A 23,470-nucleotide genomic window follows, 5' to 3' on the forward strand; every position below is an offset into this window, starting at 1 on the left:
GTTTTGAGTTAATCAGCTGATTATTTTGTGGCACCAGGTGTCTTCAAAATGTAACCCTTACACAATATTCTAATTTTGTGACACATGGAATTTTGGATTTTCATTTGTTGCCACTTCAAATCATCAAAATTAAATGAAATAAACATTTGAATGCATCAGTCTGTGTGCAATGAATAAATATAATGTACAAGTTACACCTTTTGAATGCAATTACTGAAATAAATCAAGTTTTTCAAAATATTATAATTTACTGACTTTTACCTGTATACATATGAGATGGGTAATACAAGAAATGTAAACATAATTAAAGTGGCATTATTAAAGTGACTAGTGTTCCATTTATTAAAGTGGCCAGTGATTTTCAAGTCTGTATGTAGGCAGCAGCCTCTCTGTGCTAGTGATGGCTGTTTAACAGTCTGATGGCCTTGAGATGGAAGCTGTTTTTCAGTCTCTCGGTCCCAGCTTTGATGCACCTGTACTGTCCTTGCCTTCTGGATGATAGCGGGGTGAACAGGCAGTGGCTCGGGTGGTAGTTGTCCTTGATTATCTTTTTGGATTTCCTGTGACTTCGGGTGCTGTAGGTGTCCTGGAGGGCACTGTATGGTAGCATGGTGGAAGTATTTTCATGGTAGCAGGGTGGAGATAACCACTTGTGCGTTGGGGAAAGTAGAAGAAGCTTTTTCAATCACTCCCTTGAGTGCTGTGGCCACCATTTCCTGCTGTGCTCTCAGGTCGTTTGTGCCTGTGTTTATTATTATGTGGCTGGGTGACCCTAGTTGGTCCTCAGACAGAAGGTCTAGGGCGAGCTGGGTGTTTGGACACCAGAGTTTAGACACTGTGTGTTTGGGGAAAAGTATATTTTCTTGTATATATTTCCCGTTTGAGTCCATAAGGAGTACAATCTGTGGCTTGTGTATGTCCTCAGTGTGGGGGGGGGGGGGGGGGGGTGTCAGGAGGGCTATCAGGATGGCTGACAGGGGGGAGCTCAGAGGGGGTGGTATCCCCTGGGCTTGGGGTTCTTCATTTATCTGTCCTGCTGTGGTGTCCAGACTTTGGTCAGGATCTGAGGTGGGTTGTTCTGCTGGCTTCTCTGCGGGGGTGGCCAGCTCTCTTATGGGTTGTTCTCTGTCTCTCTCTGTCTCTCTCGCCCTGCTCACTGCCATAAGCCCTCTTTTCTCTGTAGACACACTAATGAAATATGAATTCATAAAAGCACAAAGGAGCCTGCTGACTTTTAGGCTCGATACTGATGGGTATCTTACAAACTGAAGGGAAGGAGAAGCACAGACACAGTACAGCGGCTTGCCGTACACACAGGGCAAGCTTATTTGTCACCACCATTAAAGTTGCCTGCAGGTTATTGCAGATGTAATTTGCATTGTTCTTGAGCTAAGGCACATAGCTAAATAATCCCTAACTATTGTGGATCCTCTCCTCTCCCCTCCATTCCCTTCTCCCTGTGTGTGTTTGTGTTGACAGAGATCCGGGAGGCATTCAGAGTGCTGGACAGGGATGGGAACGGGTTCATCTCCAAGCAGGAGCTGGGCATGGCCATGAGGTCGCTGGGATACATGCCCAGTGAGGTGGAGCTGGCCATCATCATGCAGAGACTAGACATGGATGGTGAGTCACCTTCAGTACACATTTCACAAATGTACAGTACACAGACACATGCAGTTGCACGTGTAACAGAAGGTCCCATGTTCAAGTCCAGTGAGAGACAGGAACAGGACCCACTCTGTTACACGCACACACACATATTTAAACATGATCAGATCCCTTCCCTCCTGTTTTCACACCATGATCACGCACACACAAAGACATGGAAAAGGTCATATACACACTATCAGACACACACATATACATAAATAGATCCCGCTCTTCCTTTTTTACACATTCATACACATGGGCCTACATATGACTACATAATCACATACATTGACATGAGTGCTCATTCACCATTATGCACACACATTTACATGTACATACAGTACATTACATGCACACAGTAATGTGCACTCATTCGCACCATACTTTCATATCACAACCTCCACTTTACACTTTAAATAAGCATGAAGGATCCTACTATCCAAACACACACCGGAGGAGCACTTAACATATCCCATAGTCCCACTGTAGCAATATCTCTCTAAACTGTCGATGTGTAACATGTTGGCAGTGGTCCCTTGCTCCATTTCATCTTAATGAACCGTATTGCACATATTTACGCTGACACGCGCACACACACGATTACAGTAGGTCACACAGGGTACCTGTGGTTTCTGTACTGAAGCCATCCATGCTGTGACCTACCAGAGAAGATCTACATCAGCTGAAATCTGCTACTGTAGCACAACACCCCATCTCACCTTTAACCTCTGACCCCTGACCTTTGTTTATCTGTTTTTTCATTGACTTTGTCCTCGTAGTTCACAGTCAGCAGCTCACCTACTGACTCAAGGAAATTAGAAATCAACCAGACTCCTATTTTGAGAGAAGCAGAGAACCGAAGCCGGGTTTGCACACTGCTGACAGCATGGATATTCATATTTCTAATTGACATATTGAAGTAATTGGAATTGCAGTAGGCATGAACATATTGTTGCTTCAGGTTTAATTGAAGAGTTTCATTCCAAAACGCTATACAGTTTCAGAAATGTTGGTAAATTTGCTTTTATTGTTTGAAAGAAATTACCAAAGAGATTGGTGTGTTTTTTCACTATCTAATCATGGCATGGGGTTGTTCAATGACATACATGTATTTGTTTAAAATCTATCACTTGATGGTTTCATTTCAGAGAGACAAATAATCATGTTTTTGTGCTAAATGCTACATACAGTGCTATGAAAAAGTATTTGCCCCCTTTCTAATTTTCTCTACTTTTGCATATTTGTGATACTGAATGTTATCAGATCTTCAACCAAAACCTAATATTAGATAATGGGAACATTGGTGAACAAATAACACAACAATTACATATTTATTTCATTTATTTCATAAACAAAGTTATGCAACACCCAATTCCCCTGTGTGAAAAAGTAATTGCCCCCTTACACTCAATAACTGCTTGTGCCACCTTTAGCTGCAATGACTCCAACCAAATGCTTCCTGTAGTTGTTGATCAGTCTCTCACGTCGCTGTGGAGGAACTTTGGCCCACCCTTCCATGCAGAACTGCTTTAACTCAGTGACATGTGGGTTTTCAAGCATGAACTGCTCGTTTCAAGTCCTGCCACAACATCTCAATTGGGATTAGGTCTGGACTTTGACTAGGCCATTCCAAAACATCAAATTTGTTGCTTTTTAGCTATTTTCATGTAGACTTGATTGTGTGTTTTGGATCACTGTCTTGCTGCATGACCCAGCTGCACTGTGGAATGCAGTGTTTGGTTTTCGCCAGGCATAATGGGACCCATCTCGTCCAAAAAGTTTACTCAAGTTTGCCAAAAAGCACCTGGATGATCATCAAGACTCTTGGAAGAACGTTCTATGGACAGATGATTCAAAAGTATAACTTTTTGGACGACACGGTTCCAGTAATGCCTGGCGAAAACCAAACACTGCATTCCACAGTAAGAACATCATACCAAAGGTCAAGCATGGTGGTGGTGGTGTGATGGTTTGGGGATGCATTGCTGCCTCAGGACCTGGACGACTTGCCTTAATAGAAGGAACCATGAATTCTGCTCTGTATCAGAGAATTCTACAGGAGAATGTCAGACCATCCGTCTGTGAGCTAAAGGTTGCACAAGCAGTTATTGAGTGTAAGGGGGCAATTACTTTTTCACACAGGGGAATTGGGTGTTGCATAACTTTGTTTATGAAATAAATATGTAATTGTTGTGTTATTTGTTCACTTATGTTCCCTTTATCTAATATTAGGTTTTCGTTGAAGATCTGATAACATTCAGGATCACAAATATGCAAAAGTAGAGAAAATTAGAAAGGGGGCAAATACTTTTTCATAGCAATGTATCCGCCTAACTCTCAGAGAAATAAGTAGTACTGCTAAGATTTACACAGTCAAATGTAAAAGATAACTACATTTTTGATAAAGAACTGTACAAATTATACATTTGTGACATCAATATAAAAAATAAAAAACATTTTGCTAATGTTTTCAATACAGTAATATGAGATCTGGATGTAAAACGTTTCGTAATTTAGCAGATGTTCTTATCCAGAATGGCTTACAGTATTAGTGCATTAATCTTAAGATAGCTAGGTGAGACAACCACAGTCAAATATACAGGAACTTTCCATTCCAGCTAAATAATGAAAATAGGATAGCGTTTTGCAAACACATTTTCATACACATCTAAAATCTCGGAATTAAAAAATCTGAGAACAATAACACATTGGTACACGTGAAGGTACCCATAACCAATCATTTCTGATGAAAAAACTTGACAAATTGGTGGATATAGTGTTTTGGAAATAAACTCTTCAATTGGAAGCCGGCACCTTCTGTGGAATCATTAGATGTGTCAAAACACTGGATAATTGGAGAAATATTCATCACGTTTTTCACTCATTAATCTCTTGTTTAGCTTGTATTCTCCACTCAAATGTTTGTTGTTTGTTTGTTTTGTTTGGCAGAATTTCTAGAAAAACTGTAGTGGACTGGTCTCAGAGGAAGATAGAAAGCTCATAACTGAATGCTCAAGGTTGTGGACTGCTTCCTATTGCCTCTCCACTCCAGATAAGAATGATTAGCAAAACAATTTATCCTCCCCTACTATTAAAGTATACCTGCTGTCAAATTGAAGGTTTGCTTGAAATACCGCTTTCGTCTCCTGCTATGACAAGTTAGAACATCTAGGAGCCCCTATCTGTCATATTTGTTATAGATATTGCTTGTACACACTGAGGTGTGACAGCAATCAATGTATGAGTCCATGTTGGTTTGGTAGATGGGGAGACTGGAGGACCATTTTCATCTGCGATGCCTTTGAAATTGTCAGTTGATTTTACTTGCTGTGACTGAGTGAGGACACTCCTTCAGAAGGAGATAAACACTGGCCAAGATAAGAAGGGTTGGCTGGATTGTTGTTGCTATTACTGTCACGACTTCCGCCGAGGCTGCACCCCTCCTGGTTCGGGCAGGCTTCGGCGTTCGTCGCTACTGCCAATCCCATTCTCATCACTCCACTTGTCATGTCTTGTCAATCACACACACCTGGTGCTCATTCCCCTAATTAGTATGTGTATAAGTGTTCCCTCTGTTCTCCTTGTCTTTGTGAGTGATGGTTTGTTGTGAGAGCGTGTAGCTCGGTTGATCTACTATTCACTGTGTTGATGCCAAGGTGGATGTTTTCCCTTGTATAGTTTCGTTTAATGCTTTGGGCCTTTGATTTATGTAAACAGAATAAACTCTGGACTTCGGTATTTTACCACCTGCGCCTGACTCCTTCATTCACACCTCGTCACAGAATCACTCACCCGATCTGATATGGAGTCAGCAGGAGAAGACCGCATGCCTGGAGTTGTGGCAAGGGTCCAGGAGCATTCCTCGATGTTGGCCAGCTTGGGGGAAGCGATGGATTGGGTTCTTCAGGTGGTAGAACGCCTGGAGAGGAGAGGATCCAATCTATCGAGACCAGCTGGTCAACCGGATCCAGCCACCTACACCCCAACCCCTGGAGGGATCCAGATATCCCGGCCACCGACGTTTGATGGGACGGCAGCACGATTGAAGGGATTCCTACTCCAACTGGAGTTGTATTTCTCCAGCATCAGGCCGGAGCCCCGGGAGCGGGAGAAGGTATCCGTCCTCGTTTCCTGCCTTTGTGGGAGAGCCCTGGAGTGGGCCAACGCGGTGTGGAACAAGGGAGGTACCGCGTTGGAGAACTACGGGGAGTTTGCTCGCCTCTTTCGGGCCGTTTTTGATCACCCGCCTGAGGGTCGCGAGGCGGGCAAACGACTGGTTCATCTGAGGCAGGGGACGAGGACCGCTCAGGACTACGCGCTGGAGTTCCAGACGCTGGCAGCGGGGTCCGGGTGGAACGAGCGGGCCCTGATCAAACATTTCCAGTGCCACCTAAGGGAGGATGTCCGATGGGAGCTAGCCTGCCGGGATGCCATGCTATCGTTCTCCCAACTGGTGGACATGGCCATCCGGCTGGACAATCTGCTAGCAGCCAGAGGACGTCCTGGTAGGGGTCTGCCCGTTCCCACGCCGGATGACTCTGACCCCGAGCAGATGGAGCTGGGGGGAGCCGCCGGTCGAGAGAGCGCAGGAAGACAGCGACAGTGCCACTCGGGTGGCACGAAGGGACAATCCACCTCACGTCGCAGTCAACGTTTTTTTGGGTCTGGAGGCGGTAGGCAGGGTACTCACGCATCACCCCAGGTAACAAACACCCAAACGTGTTCAGAGCCCTTTGCGGCGCACTGTACTTTATCTATCTCCTTTCCTAATTACTTGGTAGGTTCCCAGTGTAAGGCAATAGTCGATTCAGGCGCAGCTGGGAATTTTATGGACAGGGCATTTGCATGCCGTCAAGGCATTTCATTGGTTCCCCTAACCATTCCACTCCCCATCAGAGCACTTGATAGTCGACCATTAGGGTTCCGGGTTGGTTAAGGAAGTTACGGTACCAGTCACCATGATTACACAGGAGACGCATGTTGAGCAGATCACCTTTATGATTATTGAGTCTCCTGCTTACCCTGTAGTCTTGGGTATACTGTGGTTAGCCCTTCACAACCCCAATTTCTCATGGCCGCAGAGGGTTCTTACGGGGTGGTCGCGTGAGTGTCCGGGTAGGTATCTAGGTGTTTCCGTTGGTGCGACCATGGTGGAAAGTCCAGACGGTACCTCCACCGTGCGCATTCCCCCCGAATACCATGATCTGGTGCTCGCGTTTTCAAGACGCAAGCGACTAAATTACCACCTCATCTGGAAGGGGATTGCGCGATAAACCTTCGGGTAGACGCTGTACCTCCCAGGAGTCATGTGTATCCCCTGTCGCAGGCTGAAACGGAGGCTATGGAAATATACGTCACCGAGTCCCTGCGCCAAGGGTATATAAGTCCCTCCACTTCACCTGCCTCCTTGAGTTTCTTCTTTGTCCCTGCGCCAAGGGTATATAAGTCCCTCCACTTCACCTGCCTCCTTGAGTTTCTTCTTTGTGAAGAAGAAAGATGGCGGTTTACGCCCGTGCATTGATTATCGACCACTGAATAATGTGACGGTACAATTTAGTTATCCTCTTCCCCTCATTCCTTCAGTGATTGCATGGGGCCTGCTTTTTCACCAAATTAGACCTCAGGAGTGCCTACAACCTGGTGCATATTCGGGAAGGGGATGAGTGGAAAACAGCATTCAGCATTATGAATACCTGGTGATGCCCTACAGTTTGATGAATGCTCCATCCGTTTTTCAGTCCTTTGTGTTTTGGGACATGCTTGGTCGTGGTGTGGTGGTCTACATTGAGGACATCCTGGTGTATTCCGCTACGCGCGCCGAGCATGTGTCCCTGGTTCGCAAGGTACTGGTCCGACTGCTGGAAAATGATCTTTATGCCAAGGCAGAGAAGTGTGAGTTTTTCCAGCAGTCAATCTCCTTCCTCGGATATCGCATTACCACCACAGGTGTGAAGATGGAGGGAGACCGCATTGCAGCCGTGCGTAATTGGCCGACTCCAACCACGGTAAAGGAGGTGCAGCGCTTCCTTGGCTTAAAGGAGGTGCAGCGCTTCCACTAGCGTTCGTAGTGGAGGTGGATGCGTCCGAGGTAGGGATAGGAGCTGTCTTATCCCAACGCTCAGGCACGCCACCCAAGCTCCGCCCCTGTGCCTTATTTTCTAAGAAGCTCAGCTCGGCGGAGCAGAACTACGGCGTTGGTGATCGGGAGCTGCTAGCTGTTGTCCGAGCTTTGTCGGTGTGGAGACATTGGCTCGAAGGGGCGAAACACCCTTTCCTCGTCTGGACAGACCACCGTAACCTGGAGTACATTCAGGCAGCGAGGAGGCTGAATCCTCGCCAGGCCAGGTGGGCCCTCTTCTTCACCCGGTTTGATTTCACACTCTCATACATTCCGGGTACGAAGAACGTGAAGGCATACGCACTGTCTCGACTGTATGACACAGAGGAGAGGCCCAGAGACAACACCCCCATACTCCCGTCCTCATGCATTGTGGCGCCGGTAGTATGGGCGATGGACGCAGATATAGCGCAGGCATTACGCACAGATCCAATTCCACCGCAGTGTCCAGCTGGGCTGCAGTAAGTGCCTGCGCTTATCCGTGATCGTCTGATCTACTGGGCACACACGTCACCCTCCTCTGGTCATCCAGGTATTGGTTGTACAATGCTTTGCCTGATCGAGAAGTACTGGTGGCCTACCTTGACTAAGGACGTGAGGGTGTATGTTTCCTCATGCTCAGTGTGCGCCCAGATTAAGGCACCTAGGCACCTCCCAGCAGGTAAGCTACAACCTTTACCAGTTCCACAACGACCATGGTCTCACCTGAGTATTGATTTTCTCACTGATCTTCCCCCCTCCCAAGGTAACACCAATATCCTGGTCATTGTGGACCGCTTTTCAAAGTCCTGCCGCCTCCTTCCTCTGTCCGGTCTCCCCACGGCCCTACAAACTGCGGAGGCTCTGTTTACTCACGTCTTCCGGCACTACGGGGTACCAGAGGATATAGTGTCCGACCGAGGTCCCCAGTTCACTTCTAGAGTCTGGAAGGCATTCATGGAACGTCTGGGGATCTCGGTCAGCCTGACCTCTGGATTTCACCCCGAGAGTAATGGGCAGGTGGAAAGGGTAAATCAAGATGTGGGTAGGTTCCTGCGGACCTACTGTCAGGACCGGCCGGGGGAGTGGTCGGTGTTCCTGCCATGGGCAGAATATGCTCAGAACTCTCTCCGCCACTCCTCCACTAACCTAACACCCTTCCAATTTGTTTTGGGTTACCAACCGTGCGTCGTCAGAAGGCCAACGCTGACCGCCACCGCAGGGAGGCCCCGGTGTTCGTACCGGGGGATCGGGTCTGGCTCTCGACCCGGAATCTGCCCCTCCGCCTGCCCTGCCGGAAGCTGAGCCCGCAGTTTGTGGGGCCGTTTAAAGTCCTGAGGAGAATAAACGAGGTGACATACAGGTTGTTACTCCCCCTGATTACCGTATTAACCCATCGTTTCATGTGTCTCTCCTCAAGCCAGTGGTAGCTGGTCCGCTCCAGGAGTCTGAGGTACGGGAGGTTCCTCCACCTCCTCTGGACATTGAGGGGGCCCTGGCGTACACGGTCCGTTCCATCCTGGATTCGAGGCGTCGGGTGGGGGGCCTTCAGTATCTCGTGGAGTGGGAGGGGTACGGTCCGGAGGTGGTGGAGCCGTGCGTCGGGGGGGGGGGGTACTATCACGACTTCCGCCGAGGCTGCCCCCCCCCCCCCCCCTCCTGGTTCGGGCAGGCTTTGGCGTTCGTCGTCACCGGAGTACTAGCTACTGCCGATCCCATTCTCATCACTCCACTTGTCATGTCTTGTCAATCACACACACTTGGTGCTCATTCCTCTAATTAGTATGTGTATAAGTGTCTGATGCCGAAGTCCAGACTACAAATCTGTTCCCCTTTGTGAGTGATTGTTTGTTGTGAGAGCATGTAGCTCGGTTGAGCTACTATTCACTGTGTTGATGCCAAGGTGGATGTTTTTCCCTTGTATAGTTTCGTTTGACGCTTGGGGCCTTTGATTTATGTAAACAGAATAAACTCTGGACTTCGGTATTTTACCTCCTGCGCCTGACTCCTTCATTCACACCTCGTCACAATTACCTCTCTATCATTACAGTGAGAGATGTTCTCAAAACATCAATTTGTGTTCTGTTCAAAGCAATTTGCCTCAATCTCGTCTCATTTTCATGTCTATAGACGCAACACAAAATATCATGGTGATCAAACGGAGGAGGTATCCATAGCCAGGTACATGACCAGATAATTGGGATTTGAGGGTGTTTATTGTGTCTTTGTCAAGCTAGCAGCTGTGTGAATTAGACACGTGACACATTCACGGATGGCCATTGATTCTTTCTCTCTGAGCAGCAGCTGCAACAGTCCAGCTGATCTCTATAAGATATGGATGGACTCATTGAGTTGATCTGATAATCTGTTCCACTGTCAGAGCGATCCATCAGATTGTTATCCAGCTCAGCAGAATGCCCTTGGTGGATTGCTTAGGAGCTTGTGGTCTTTGGAGATCTCAGCATTGAAATTGCTCCTTTGCTTTATATAGGGGTGTTATGCTCGTAAAACATGATGCCTGGCATCAGCTGCTTTTGTTAGGAAGTGTTTTTGGTTTAAATCAGATCCGTCCATCCATCCATTCATCCATCCATCACGATAGCTCAGGGGCCCTGACCACACTGGCTGCACTGCCTGACTGTCCCCAGTGATGAGGCAGGATGCCACTGCATATGCATGGGCACAGAGAAGGACAATTGATGGCATCAAACGTGATAGTGCCAGCGTGCCCTAAGGAGTTCACCCCCGTCAGGGTAGAGGGAGGAGAGGAGGAGTGAAGAGGCAGATTGAGTCGCCCTGCATGGGCAGCACACAACCTCTTCTGCAGGGAAATGAGGAAGATGAGGGAGGAGAGAGAAGAGGTATTGAAGGGAAAGAATACCTACTCAAATGAAGACTTGGTATAAAATACAGTTATTGTCCTTCTTACTGATTTGCAATAAAACTTTCTTTGTGAATTTCTTAGGAGACGGGCAGGTGGACTTCGATGAGTTCATGACGATCCTGGGACCCAAGCTCCTGTTGTCTGAAACCAGGGAGGGCTTCCTGGGGAGCACGATAGACAGTATATTCTGGCAGGTAAGGACTTCTCTCTTTTAACCTCTATCTTCTATCACCTTTCCTTTACCAAGCAGTGGCCCGCAATAGCTGCAGTCATGGCCAAGTTGTGCAATAGCTTGCAGTGAAATCGAATAAATGTATTCATCTTGATTTGCACAATGATGATAGGTGTAGAGGCAGCCAAGAGTGTAGTGTGTCAGTTCCTGATGGCCAGATGTTGTCTTGTCTGGTGGCAGAGCCTCCTGCCTTGAAGATGCTGGCAGGACATAACCTATGTGCCATTTGGCCAGATGTGCCTGCACTGAACCATAATGGAGGGGGGAGAGGATGATAGCTAGCGAGGGAGTCAGAGTAGTGAGTGGATGACTAAGATGGCATGAGAGTGTAATAAAGGGGAACAAAAGTATAGTGTGTGTGTGTGAGAGAGAGAAGTAACAGAGTGAGTGGAAGTGACAAGGTGAAAAGATTTGAGGGTGGGGGGTGAAGGCGAATGAATGAAAGTGTGAGAGAGTGTAAGGGAGAGAAAGACTACGAGAGAGAGAACCCCACTCAGGGAGAGAGAGAGAACAACCATAGCTGCAGGAAGTATATATATATATTTTGAAAAAAAATGTTTTCACGAAAGTAGTGCACTTGACAAGAAAATCCCAGCACCCCTATAAAGGAGAGAGAGAAAGAGAAAGTGAGAGCACAACACTCTAGGAGGGAGAGAGAAAGAGAGGGACATTTGGCTCTGTGGAGCACACTTGGCAGGTTTCTCTCTCTGATGCTATCATGGCTGTGACCCGGTTTGTCTATGGGGAGCAGGAGCTCTTGGTTTACACTGTGAGGACATGCTCTCTGGTGCTGCAGGTGCAGACACTGTGGTCTCCATGCCAACCCTGTTTGACTGAGATGAGCTGCTCTGACCTTGGCTTGCTGATATGAGAAGAGAGGATGGAGACCAGAGCGGGTGGTTGTCTGGAAAAGTGTTATCTTTCAACAACAAAAAAAGGGGGGAAATCAGGGAATTGGAGTTGCTCAGATGATTTCTAGCTACTCCTCTAAAAATTGTCTACAGTTGTCCTCCAAAGAGGGGGGCTAGAGTTGGTCTTGTGTTTCTGGAGGAATTGGTTCCCTCACTTTCATACTCACATTTATCACTCTTTGATAAATTAATATCCAGAGGCGCTTGGTTGATAATCTTGCTAGTCTAATCTTATTTGTGATGATATACAGTAAATCTCTGTTTGCTATTCAGAAAATAGTATCTTAACGTGATTCCATCCTGATAATCCCTCCTCATTCTTCATGGTCGATGTATTGTAGCCTACAGTTTTACATTTTGATGTCCGGCTTCCTGAGTTAACTTGTATAAACGTGTGTGTGTGACACCTGTTTTTGTTGCTCAGTGGTTCTCCTCCCCGTTTCCTGTTTGCTGGTTCTTATGAACGTACAGTAGCTTGTCTCTCTGAGTCAGAAACCTTTTGTGTGTAGTAGTTGGTCTCTTTCTGAATTGAGAGCAGACTATTCATTCACCTGAGCTCCCTGCTCTCTGAATGAGTTTGACAGAATAATCTTTATATTTTTTTACTTTAATGTCTCTGCATGCAAGTATAACAAAAAACATACTTTTTTATTTTATTTTATTTGCAGTAACTTGAATTGTTAGACTTGCATGCAGAGACATTAAAGTAAAAAAATATAAAGATTATTCTCTCTTTTAACCTCTACTTAGACTACATAGCAATTTACGTTAAGGGGCTTGTTGGGACTCTTTGGGATTTGAACTTGCAACACTCTGTGTTTTCACCCAAGTGTTTTCCTAACCAGACCACTAAGCAGATATTATAGAGAAGCAACAAGGCTCTAAAAAGCCTCCTCTTCAGAGGAATCATGCAATTAAGTAGGTGGAGAGAAGAGAGTTAGAGAGAAGAACGCTGAACCAGCATGTCCTGTAGTTAAGACTCCTTGCCACTCCTTGTCATTGCCAAAGAGACTGGCCTTTTGGCAATCTCAAGGTCATGGTTAGAAGGGTAAATGCAAACAACAACCATATGGGCGCTATCCCAACTTCCATTCCACATTGATGTGTTTCAGTTACAGTAAATAGAGTACAAACACTTAACCTTAATGAATATAGTACTCTCTACCTGCCGGACACAGACGTCATTTCAACGTCCAGTTTTGATTTGTATTTGATTGAGTTGTCAACTAATGTGAATTCAACATGAAATCAACAAACATTTGAAGCATGTTGTTGGATTTAGGTTAAAAGTTGGGTGAAAAAAATACAAACATTCCCGAAATTCCTTTATGATGTTGACTTCTATAAAAATCCAATCAGTTTTCCATGTTGATTCTACGTAATCACATTAATTTTGTTGTTGAAATTACTTGGAAACAACGTTGATTCAACCAGTTTGTGCCCAGTGGATATTTACATTTACATTTTAGTCATTTAGCAGACGCTTTTATCCAGAGCGACTTACAGTTAGTGTGTGCATAAACACTTTTCATACTGGCCCCCCGTGGGAAACGAACCCACAACCCTGGCGTTGCAAACGCCATGCTCTACCAACTGAGCTACAGGGGACTTACTATACCTGTAAAGCACTTTGTTGATGTAAAAAGAGCTTTATAAAATACATTTATTTGATTGATTGATGGAATGAAAACCAGACAGAGGCTATGATGAACAAAAACAAAGTAACAAAGTGATATAAAGGCCATCATCAAACAAGACCGGCAAAGCTTTCACATCACAGCATTATGACTGTGCCTCTTGGCAGAACACATCTGAGGTGAAATCTGAATACATTTGAATAGGCAACCTGTTCCATAAAACATGAATGAGGATGACGGGCCAGACACACAACAATTCTGCGACACTGAAAGCATTAGCCCGGAGACTAGGAGAGTAACCTTATGAATGTTCCTGACTGTCAAGGCTTCCGCTGGCGTTTCATAAATCTCTGATGCCTCGGAAGGGAGGATGGAGGATGAGGACGGTGCTGTTAAGTATTTATTCTCTGTGGCATGTTGCGTCAGGATCTTTCTCAATCAGGGGCTATGTGTGTCACCAAGCAGGCGCAGGGCTCCTCTGCTCAGTCTCTCTGAGAGACACCAGGCTGGTGTTTGTGTTACCAAGCACAAGGCTCCTCGGCTCAATCACTCTAAGAATCAGGCTAAAGATGGCACAAGGCAGCTAACTTATTAGACACTTCAGACTTTAGAGGTCTTCAGCGGTTATGCAACTGGTGCCGCAGCAGAATAGTTCTTAAGCCCAGTGCCATTTTTTAAATTGTATTTATATTGATTTTTTACCCCTTTTTCGTGATATCCAATTGGTAGTTACAGTCTTGTCCCATCGCTGCAACTTCCGTACGGACTCGGGAGAGGCGAAGGTCAAGAGCCATATGTCCTCCGAAACACGACCCTGCCAAGCCGCACTGCTTCTTGACACACTGCTCGCTTAACCTGGAAGCCAGCCGCACCAATGTGTCGGAGGAAACACCGTGCAACTGGCGACCGTGTCAGCGTGCATGCACCCGGCCCGCCACAGGAGTCGCTACAGCGCGATGGGACAAGGACATCCCAGCCAGCCAAACCCTCCACTAACCCGAACGACGCTGGCCAATTGTGCGCCGCCTCATGGGTCTCCCAGTCGCAGCAGGCTGCGACACAGCCCAGGATCGAACCCAGGTCTGTAGTGACGCCTCAACCACTGCGATGCAGTGCCTTAGACCACTGTGCCACTCAGGAGGCCCCCGCCCAGTGCCATTTCTGAGTCCTGTTTATCTGTTATCTGAAAGCTACTCAGTCAATTATCTTTTTAGAAGTTGACTACCAAACCCTATGACATACTGTATCACCCAATCTAAGCGAATACTAATTTCCTCAAGTCGAATTTTAACATAGTCATACATTGAGGTCAATGGAGTAAGTGAAAATGTACCTTAAATTCAAGTTTATGATTTGTTTGGTAGATAAACAATTACATCTACTAATGTTGGGGTGGTGATGTCACACTCACATCCTTCCCATTTGGAGGTTGGTTTGTTCAGTAAGAAATTATTTAACATTCTGTCATGGCTCTCACCTACCTACTCACTCATCTGTGCTCTTGTAGCAGTTCTTAATGTACCTAATTATCCCATTGGGGTGAATATGTGCATGTAATTAAACAACGGCAAACATCTCATGTTCGTGTTGATGGGAATGTTAATAATCTGTCTCTCGCTTTCACAGGGTTTCTCTAATGATACCACAATTACAAGCACGCCTCACCAGCTTTTCATGTGGTTTGGGGCTTGAGTGTCATTGCTTTGATATTCTCTACACTCTGAGTAAGAGTCTCCATCTTTTAAGTATTCCTGAGAGCATAAAAGGCATTACTCTCCCTCTTCCTCTTCCTCTTCCTCTCCCTCTTCCTCTCCCTGCCTCTGACTGGCACACAAAGATAGTGAGGATCCAAAGTAAACAAGCGTTATGAGAGCTTTATGTGTCACTCCTTTTACTCTGTTTCTCATTAGTACTGCAGAATACAAAAGACGGTCAACAGAATAGTGATGTCCGGGTTGACTCATAACCCGCCGTCACCGTGGGCGGGTTTAGGGTCATTAAATATTGTGTGGATGAAAGGCAGGTGGGTGGCGGGCGAGTTGAATAAAGAGAAAACAATACTTTACAAAATCCATAAATGTATCATTCTTGTGCAATTTTTATCTATAGGCTACATTGAGGGTTTTCTTCTCATTATTTTAGGCTTTCTGGCATTAGTGCGTAAACCTAAGCTTTAGGGCCTAACTGTATGCGCGTCAAAAAGCCTACATGCCAAATGCTTTCGGGAATGGCAGAAAAGTTCAGGTCGATCCACAGAGTTTAATTCAATAAGAGAAATGCTGCGAAATGGAGAGTTGAAAATAAAGAGAAAAGTAAAGTTAGGAGAAGATTTGTTGAAGTGGTAAAAGAGGATGATAGCAGTGCTATGTTATGTGCGAGGATTGTGAGGCGCTATACAAATTCGACAGTCACAAGAAGGGGACTTCAAATAGGTCTATGGAACATCAAGGGAACTGTAGCCTACTGTTCAGATCGGTTAAATGGAAACTGAAACTGGGCACTGACTGTAGGTCTAGAACCTCTCACATAGCCTTAATATTAACTCCTGCAGAATTAAGCATTTCTTGTGGAATAAAGTATTTAGGCTCTTTACGCCTACTTTTTATGTGGTCGTGGTCGTTTAACAAGAGTGAGTGATATGCGTCTACCATACAGCCTCAAGCTAAGCTATCGCTGCCCCTACAGTATTTCAACCACATAAAATATGCAAAGGTTTATTTAGTCTTGAAGTACAACATATAATGACAGAAGAGAAGCTGCATGTAGGCCTATCTAATTCTAGACAAATTGACCAACAAATAGCCTGCCAAAATGTAGAAAATAAGCAGAAACATAGGCCTCAGATATTCACTTTATCACATAGGCTATAGTCTGGCAGTTGCTGATTGGTTATTAGCAAATGCAGGCGGGTGCGAGTGAATGAACAGCTATGTTAGAGCCGATTTGGGCATATTTTGTATAAAAGACTGAACATACTGAGCTCCATGTACATTTGTGTAAATATATTAAATATTAATGTATATGATGAAATATTAGGTACGTACCTTTATGATTTATTTACCGGATTGAGATATATTCATTTGTTATTAGTGTAACTCAGTTTTTGGCCCCCCCTCTTGCCCATTCATTGTACTGTGTTAGTATAAAGGCAGGAAGTTGGGCCTTCGGGGGGAGGAGTCCTTGCTAGATGCGGGAGCGGTATAGTTTTTTGACCATATAGACATACAGAAATACAGACAGACAGGTCATATTATATTATGTATTTGCATTTCAAGTAATCTCTGCTTTAAGTTGATTGGAGAATACCTTTTTGTTAGATAAGAAGAATAAACATTTTTGTTGCACTATATCCCTGGATCTCATTGAATGTTTGGCCGTTTGGAAACGTTGAGTGTGGACTGTATGCGTCCGAAACAACCCCGCTTCAGGCTAGGGCAGTGGCTATGGTAAAGAGGAAAGGAAGCCACTACATTCAAGTCAAAAAACTCCGTGAAGGATTACTACCGGAAGGAAATCTCCGGTTCGGACACACGCTGGACTTTGTTCTATTTGTAATTGCATTCGGACCATAAGGACAGCTCGCTTGGAAGGATTTGAACTCCTAGATTTCGCCAGCCGTGAGTAACCACTGCGAATGAATGAGCTGCCCTGTTCAAGGCGATCGTTTGATCATGCATATTATGGAAGCGCAAATGTGCTTATAATTGGAATGTTTGATAAACTTGGGAATGGAATTCAAAATACAGCGCTGTGAAAACAATTAAGAAGTTTAAGTTTGGGAAACACAGATCCTATGCACAATGTAGCCTAATCATATATCTAATATTTGGCCTAACGTGGAAATGCAATCCATCAACGCAACGAATGCAACTTAAGGATCTAAAGATACTGCGTGTTAAAACTTCATTAAAGGGACAAAACCTCAACGGGATGAAATGTTTAAAACGCATCTAAAATGCCAAACTTGGACATGTGCAATTCAAAATGGGTCAATATGCTGAAATGGATGACTGTGTTTTTAAAGATTAAAGGAGGTCTAAAGGGGCATTACGTTTAACAATCAAACCAACAACCGTGTCATTGTAAATTGAGTGAACTAAAAGTGAATGATGGAGGAGGAAATCCCAAATAAGACTCCACTGGAGAGGGCAGAGGAGCATCTAAATTCACTCTATGCAGCCCGGAGAGGCAAACTTGGAGTGTGTACACGCAAAATGAATGAAATAAAAGTCCTTCTTGTTGATGGAGGAAACATTGCAACTGTGAATGAGAGTCTTGAAGCATTTGATGCTGTGCTCAATGACTTTAAGAAGGCTCATGAATCTGTGCTAGAGCTGGTCACAGATGAGGAACAGGAACAGGAGAGCATTAACTACTATCAACCAAGAATGAGAACTTATGAACATTTCCTGAAAGAGGTGGAAATATGGAAAAAGGCTGAAGTTGAGCCACAAACGCTCATTGAACCACATGACAGCATTTCCAATGTGTCAAAAATATCAAGTAAAACTAAGTATTCTAAGACTGTTTCCTCAGTGTCCTCTGAACGCCTTAAAGCCGAGGCAGAACGAGCAGCTCTACTAGCTCGCCAAGCATCATTACAAGACAAGCATGCATTGGAACTGGAGAAAGCTCAACTGAATGTTAGGATGGAAAAAATGGCACTGGAAACGGACATAGCAGCATATAATGCCAAACTGAAGGTCCTGGAGAGTACCGAGTCAACTTCTCAATCCCATTCTGTGGCAGCCCATTTACTAAGCCAAGAAGATGGAATGAACTCTTATTTTGAGAAACAGGAACCAGAGGTCTATGTGGAACCTGAACCATCACCTGTTGAGTTTGCTGCATTAGGTGCAGTTCCAAAGACCCCACTACAAAGAGTTTTACAACAACCGACCACAAAGCCATCAAACCCTATTCCGAAAACAGTCGTAAACCACACTCTTCAGCAGCCAACAGCAAGGTCTAGCAATCGACACAGAATCAACACTGCGGGTATCAGCCATAATACCAGCCATGATAACCTCTCTACTGTCATGCAAAGGCAGAATGAAATTGCTGACCTCCTTGTACTACAGCACAAACAAGCCACACTCCCTGTTAGGGAGATACCTATGTTTGACGGTGATCCTCTAAACTTTAGGCCATTCATGCGTGCATTTGAGCATGGTATAGAAGATAAGACAAGCAGTCACCAGGATAGGCTCTATTACCTGGAACAATACACCTCTGGTCAGCCCAAGGATCTGGTCCGTAGTTGTCTGCATATGGAAGCCAGAAGAGGCTATGCAGTAGCTAAGAGGTTGTTAAAGGAACACTTTGGCAATGAAATCAAAGTCACCACTGCTTACATGGAAAAGGCTTGGAACTGGACAAACATCAAACCCGATGATGGAAAGGGACTGGGTGGTTATGCACTCTATCTAAGAGGTTGCTGTAACGCTATGCAAGACCTACAGAACATGGAAGAGCTTAATCTTCCCTCCAACATAAAGCTGATCATGTCAAAACTTCCCTACAAACTAAGGGAAGAATGGAGGTCTATGGCATGTGATATTTTAGAGAGAAGTCACCTGAGGGCCCAGTTCAGTGACCTGGTAACGTTCATGGAAAAACAGGCCAAAATACTGCAGGATCCGTTGTATGGAGATATTCAAGATCCCCTGTACAACAAAAGGTTTTTAAAACCCAAAACAGAAGCTGACTTTAAACAGCAGTTCAAGTCCAAGAGTAGGGGAAGCAGCTTTGCCACTACAGTAGCTGTAGTGGCAGATTGTGACTCTGAAAAACCTTTAAAAGAACAAACATTCAAAGTAAAGAGACCAGGCACCTACCCTTCTGATGCTCCCAGTATCTCATGTATATTTTGTGCTGGTGCGCATTTATTGGTCGACTGCCAACAGATGAAGGCACAGCCACATGAATTCAAGGTTGAGTTTCTGAGATCAAAAGGCCTTTGTTTTGGCTGTTTGATGAGAGGACACTTAAGCAGAGAATGTAAAAGAAGGATGACCTGTCAGAGCTGTCAAAGAAAGCACCCCACTATCCTGCACATTGAAGGAAGAGAGAGATTTAGATCTCAAAAGGCAGATATGAGTGGTGTAGCAGTAAAGCGGGAGGAGACTGTCAGCAGTGCTCTTGTTTCACTGGAAGCTGGTGAAGATACCGGGGCCGGTACAGATTGTGCACTTGCAATTGTGCCAGTTCAAGTAAAGGTGGCAAATGGAAGCAAGTCTGTGTTAACCTATGCGTTTCTCGATTCTGGTAGCTCAGCAACATTTTGTACGGAGAGACTCATGAGGCAGTTGCAAGCTAAAGGCAGTGCGACTGAAATTCTGCTACGCACAATGGGGCAGGAGAGTCCTACCAAGAGCTTTGAGATATCTGGATTAGAGATTGGCAATGTGGAAGGCGACACATTTCTTGCATTACCAAAGGTCTACACCCAACATAAGATCCCAGTGACAAGAGAGAACATTCCCACTCAGAAAGAGCTCAAAAGGTGGCCATACCTGAAAGAGGTTCAGTTGAAGGAGATTGATGCTGACGTCGAACTTCTGATTGGCGTAAATGCTCCAAAGGCAATGGAACCCTGGCAAATCATAAATAGCCAAGGCAACGGACCATATGCAGTGAAAACCCTCTTTGGATGGGTGATGAATGGTCCTCTCAACAGTTGTACCATGGCAGAAGAATCCGGGCGTCCTACGGTGATGGCCAATCGTATCTCAATGGCCGACCTGGGGGTTCTTCTTGTAAATCAGTACAACCATGACTTCCCTGAGAGAGAGTATGAAGAGAAAAGTGAGATGTCAGCTGAGGATCGTAGGTTTATGGAGATAGTATCAAGCTCCATAACCCTCAAAGACCATCACTACTACTTACCGTTGCCCTTTCGCAACAAAGATGTAGTCCTGCCAAACAACCGCGACATGGCAAAGCAGCGGGCTCTAAATATTATCAAGAAGTTCAAGAAGGACAAAGGTTACGCTGCAGAGTACAAAGGCTTCATGGAAGAGATGATAACAAAAGGTTACGCCGAGAAGGTACCACAAGAACAGCTCCTCAGAGAGAAAGGCAAGGTATGGTACATACCACACCATGGCGTTCACCATAAGCGCAAAGGAACGATACGAGTGGTGTTTGACTGTTCATCATCCTATAAAGGTACATCTCTTAACAGTGAACTCCTTCAAGGCCCTGACCTGGCAAACACGCTTATAGGAGTCTTGCTAAGATTTCGGCAAGAGCACATTGCCATGATGGCAGACATCGAAGGAATGTTCCATCAAGTACGTGTCCATGAAGATGACTTAGACTTCCTGCGATTCCTATGGTGGCCGGATGGTGATACTAACAAAAGATTGGAGGAGTACAGAATGACAGTACATCTTTTCGGTGCTATATCCTCTCCAAGTTGTGCAAACTTTGCACTGCGAAAGACTGCAGAAGACAACTGTGAGGGGTACGATGAAGAGGTGATTCAAACAGTCAAGTCCAACTTCTATGTTGATGACTGCCTCAAGTCAGTGGCCACAGAAGAACAAGCCATAGCTCTCACAAGAAACCTCAGGGATGTGTGCTCTCAAGGTGGGTTCAAATTGACCAAGTGGGTCAGCAACAGCCGCACCGTACTAGCTTCTATCCCTGATGAACACAAAGCCAAGCAGATAAAAGAACTGGACCTGGACAGAGAAAAGCTGCCTGTTGAAAGAGCACTTGGAATCCGATGGAACATTGAAAGGGATGTGTTTACCTTCCAGGTCACTGTCAAGAACAGACCCCTTACAAGAAGAGGTATTCTCTCAACTGTCAGCTCTATTTATGATCCATTAGGTTTCCTCGCCCCATTCGTATTAAAGGCAAAGCAAATTCTTCAAGTGCTCTGCAAGCTAAAGTGTGGATGGGACGAAGTCATCCCTGAAGAACACTCTATTTCATGGAAGAGATGGCTCTCAGAGCTGGACCAGCTCTCCAGATTCCAGATCAACAGGTGTATGATGCCGGAGAACTTTGGTCAAATCAAGACCGCACAGCTGCATCACTTCGGTGATGCAAGTGAACAAGGTTATGGCACGGCAAGCTACCTTAGGTTCACAAACGTTATGGAAAAGGTCCACATCGCATTCATACTGGGGAAATCAAGGGTGACTCCACTCAAGCAGATGACGATCCCCAGACTGGAACTTGCTGCAGCAACATTGGCAGTGCGAGTGGACAGGATGTTAAGGTTGGAGCTCCAGATTGAACTTGAGGAGTCAACTTTCTGGACAGACAGCCAGTCGGTGCTAAAATACATCCGCAACGATACCAAGAGATTCCATACTTTTGTGGCTAATAGGGTTGCTATGATCCGTGACCTATCGAAAGCAAAACAGTGGAGGTATTTGAACTCCAAACACAACCCAGCCGATGATGCCTCAAGAGGATTACATGTTGAAACTTTCCTGAACTCAAAGAGATGGCGCAAAGGACCAGAATTCCTGGAGAAAACAGAAACACAATGGCCGAAAGTCCCCGAGGAGCTTGGCTCCATCCCTCCAGATGATCCAGAGGTGAGAAAAGACGTCATCGTAAACAGTACATGTGTGGAAGAAAAGAGTCCGACCAGCAAACTGATTGAGTACTATTCAACATGGAACAGCTTGAAGAAAGCAGTTGCCTGGATGCTGAAATTGAAGAGACTTCTACTACAGTTAAGCCAGAAAAGGAAAGTTCTCACCCAAACTGATCCAGGATCAGATCAGAGTCTGACAAACTCACTGAAGGAACAAATTGACAAGTTCAAACTGACGTTTGGAAAAGAAAGTCTGTCTGTAGATGACCTAGATGAAGCAGAAAAGGTCATCATTCGATTTGAGCAACGACAGCACTTTAAACAAGAAATTGCACTAGTTGTAAAAGGAAAACAATGTGCCAAGAGAAGCGGCTCAATCTGTAAGCTTGATCCAATAGTTGACAATGGCATTCTGAGAGTAGGAGGAAGGTTAAGCAAAGCTGCTATGCCTACGGAACTAAAGAATCCTATGATCCTGCCCAAAGACTCCTACATCTCCAGACTGATCTTACTCCACATCCATGAGCAGGTTGGCCACTCTGGGAGAGGTCACATGCTTTCTAGACTTCGCCAGCGATATTGGATACCCTGTGCCAACTCCTTAGCAAGGAAGATCCTTAAGAGCTGTGTCTTCTGCAGGCGGATGCAAGCTAGAGCTGGGGAACAGAAGATGGCTGACCTTCCACAAGATCGGGTAGCACCTGATTTGCCGCCTTTCACCCATGTGGGCATAGATTACTTTGGCCCCATAGAGGTGAAGCGAGGCCGCGTTCATGTGAAGCGGTATGGTGTGATCTTTACTTGCCTTGTGAGTCGAGCTGTCCATCTAGAAGTTGCTAGTTATCTGGATACTGATTCCTGCATCAATGCCCTGCGCAGGTTCATCTGTCGAAGGGGCCCAGTAACAAGTATCAGAACAGACAATGGCACCAACTTTGTTGGAACACACAGAGAGCTAGGAGAAGCTCTGAAAGAGCTGGATCACAACAAGATTCAAAATAAATTACTGAAGGAAGGAGTGACATGGTCATTCAACCCTCCCTCTGGAGCCCACCATGGGGGGGTATGGGAGAGGTTGATCCGACTGGTGAAAAAGATCCTCTATTCAGTCCTTAAAGAGCAAGTACTGGATGATGAGGCTTTGCAGACAGCCTTGTGTGAAGTTGAGGCGATTATGAACGACAGACCAATCACTACTGTAACAAATGACCCTAACGATCTAGAACCCCTGACTCCGAACCATCTGCTTCATCTGAAAGCAAAGCCAGTCCTGCCACCAGGACTATTCCAGAGAAGTGACCTATACTCACGAAGGAGATGGAAGCAAGTACAATATATCACTGACCTCTTCTGGAAGAGATGGATCAGGGAGTATCTTCCACTTATGCAGGAGCGGAACAAGTGGAACAAAACTAAGAGAAACTTCAGTCCTGGTGACCTTGTGGTCATCGTCGATGACACCGCCCCAAGGAACTCTTGGCTAATGGGGCGTGTGGTGA

General features: G+C 45.4%; 1 protein-coding gene across 1 annotated transcript in view; it reads left to right on the plus strand.

Moving 5' to 3' along the window:
* caln1 (calneuron 1) overlaps nt 1–23,470 on the plus strand; it is a gene marked incomplete at both ends in the record, with an annotated part of 117,913 nt that overhangs the window by 9,558 nt on the left and 84,885 nt on the right. The window contains 2 exons of the mRNA XM_084142423.1: nt 1,480–1,623; nt 10,713–10,825. Coding sequence (XP_083998549.1) covers nt 1,480–1,623; nt 10,713–10,825 — 257 coding nt within the window. The remainder of the gene's footprint in view (nt 1–1,479; nt 1,624–10,712; nt 10,826–23,470) is intronic.

The sequence above is a fragment of the Coregonus lavaretus genome, assembly GCF_964263955.1.
Source record: "Coregonus lavaretus genome assembly, chromosome: 26".
NCBI classification, from domain to species: Eukaryota; Metazoa; Chordata; class Actinopteri; order Salmoniformes; family Salmonidae; genus Coregonus; species Coregonus lavaretus.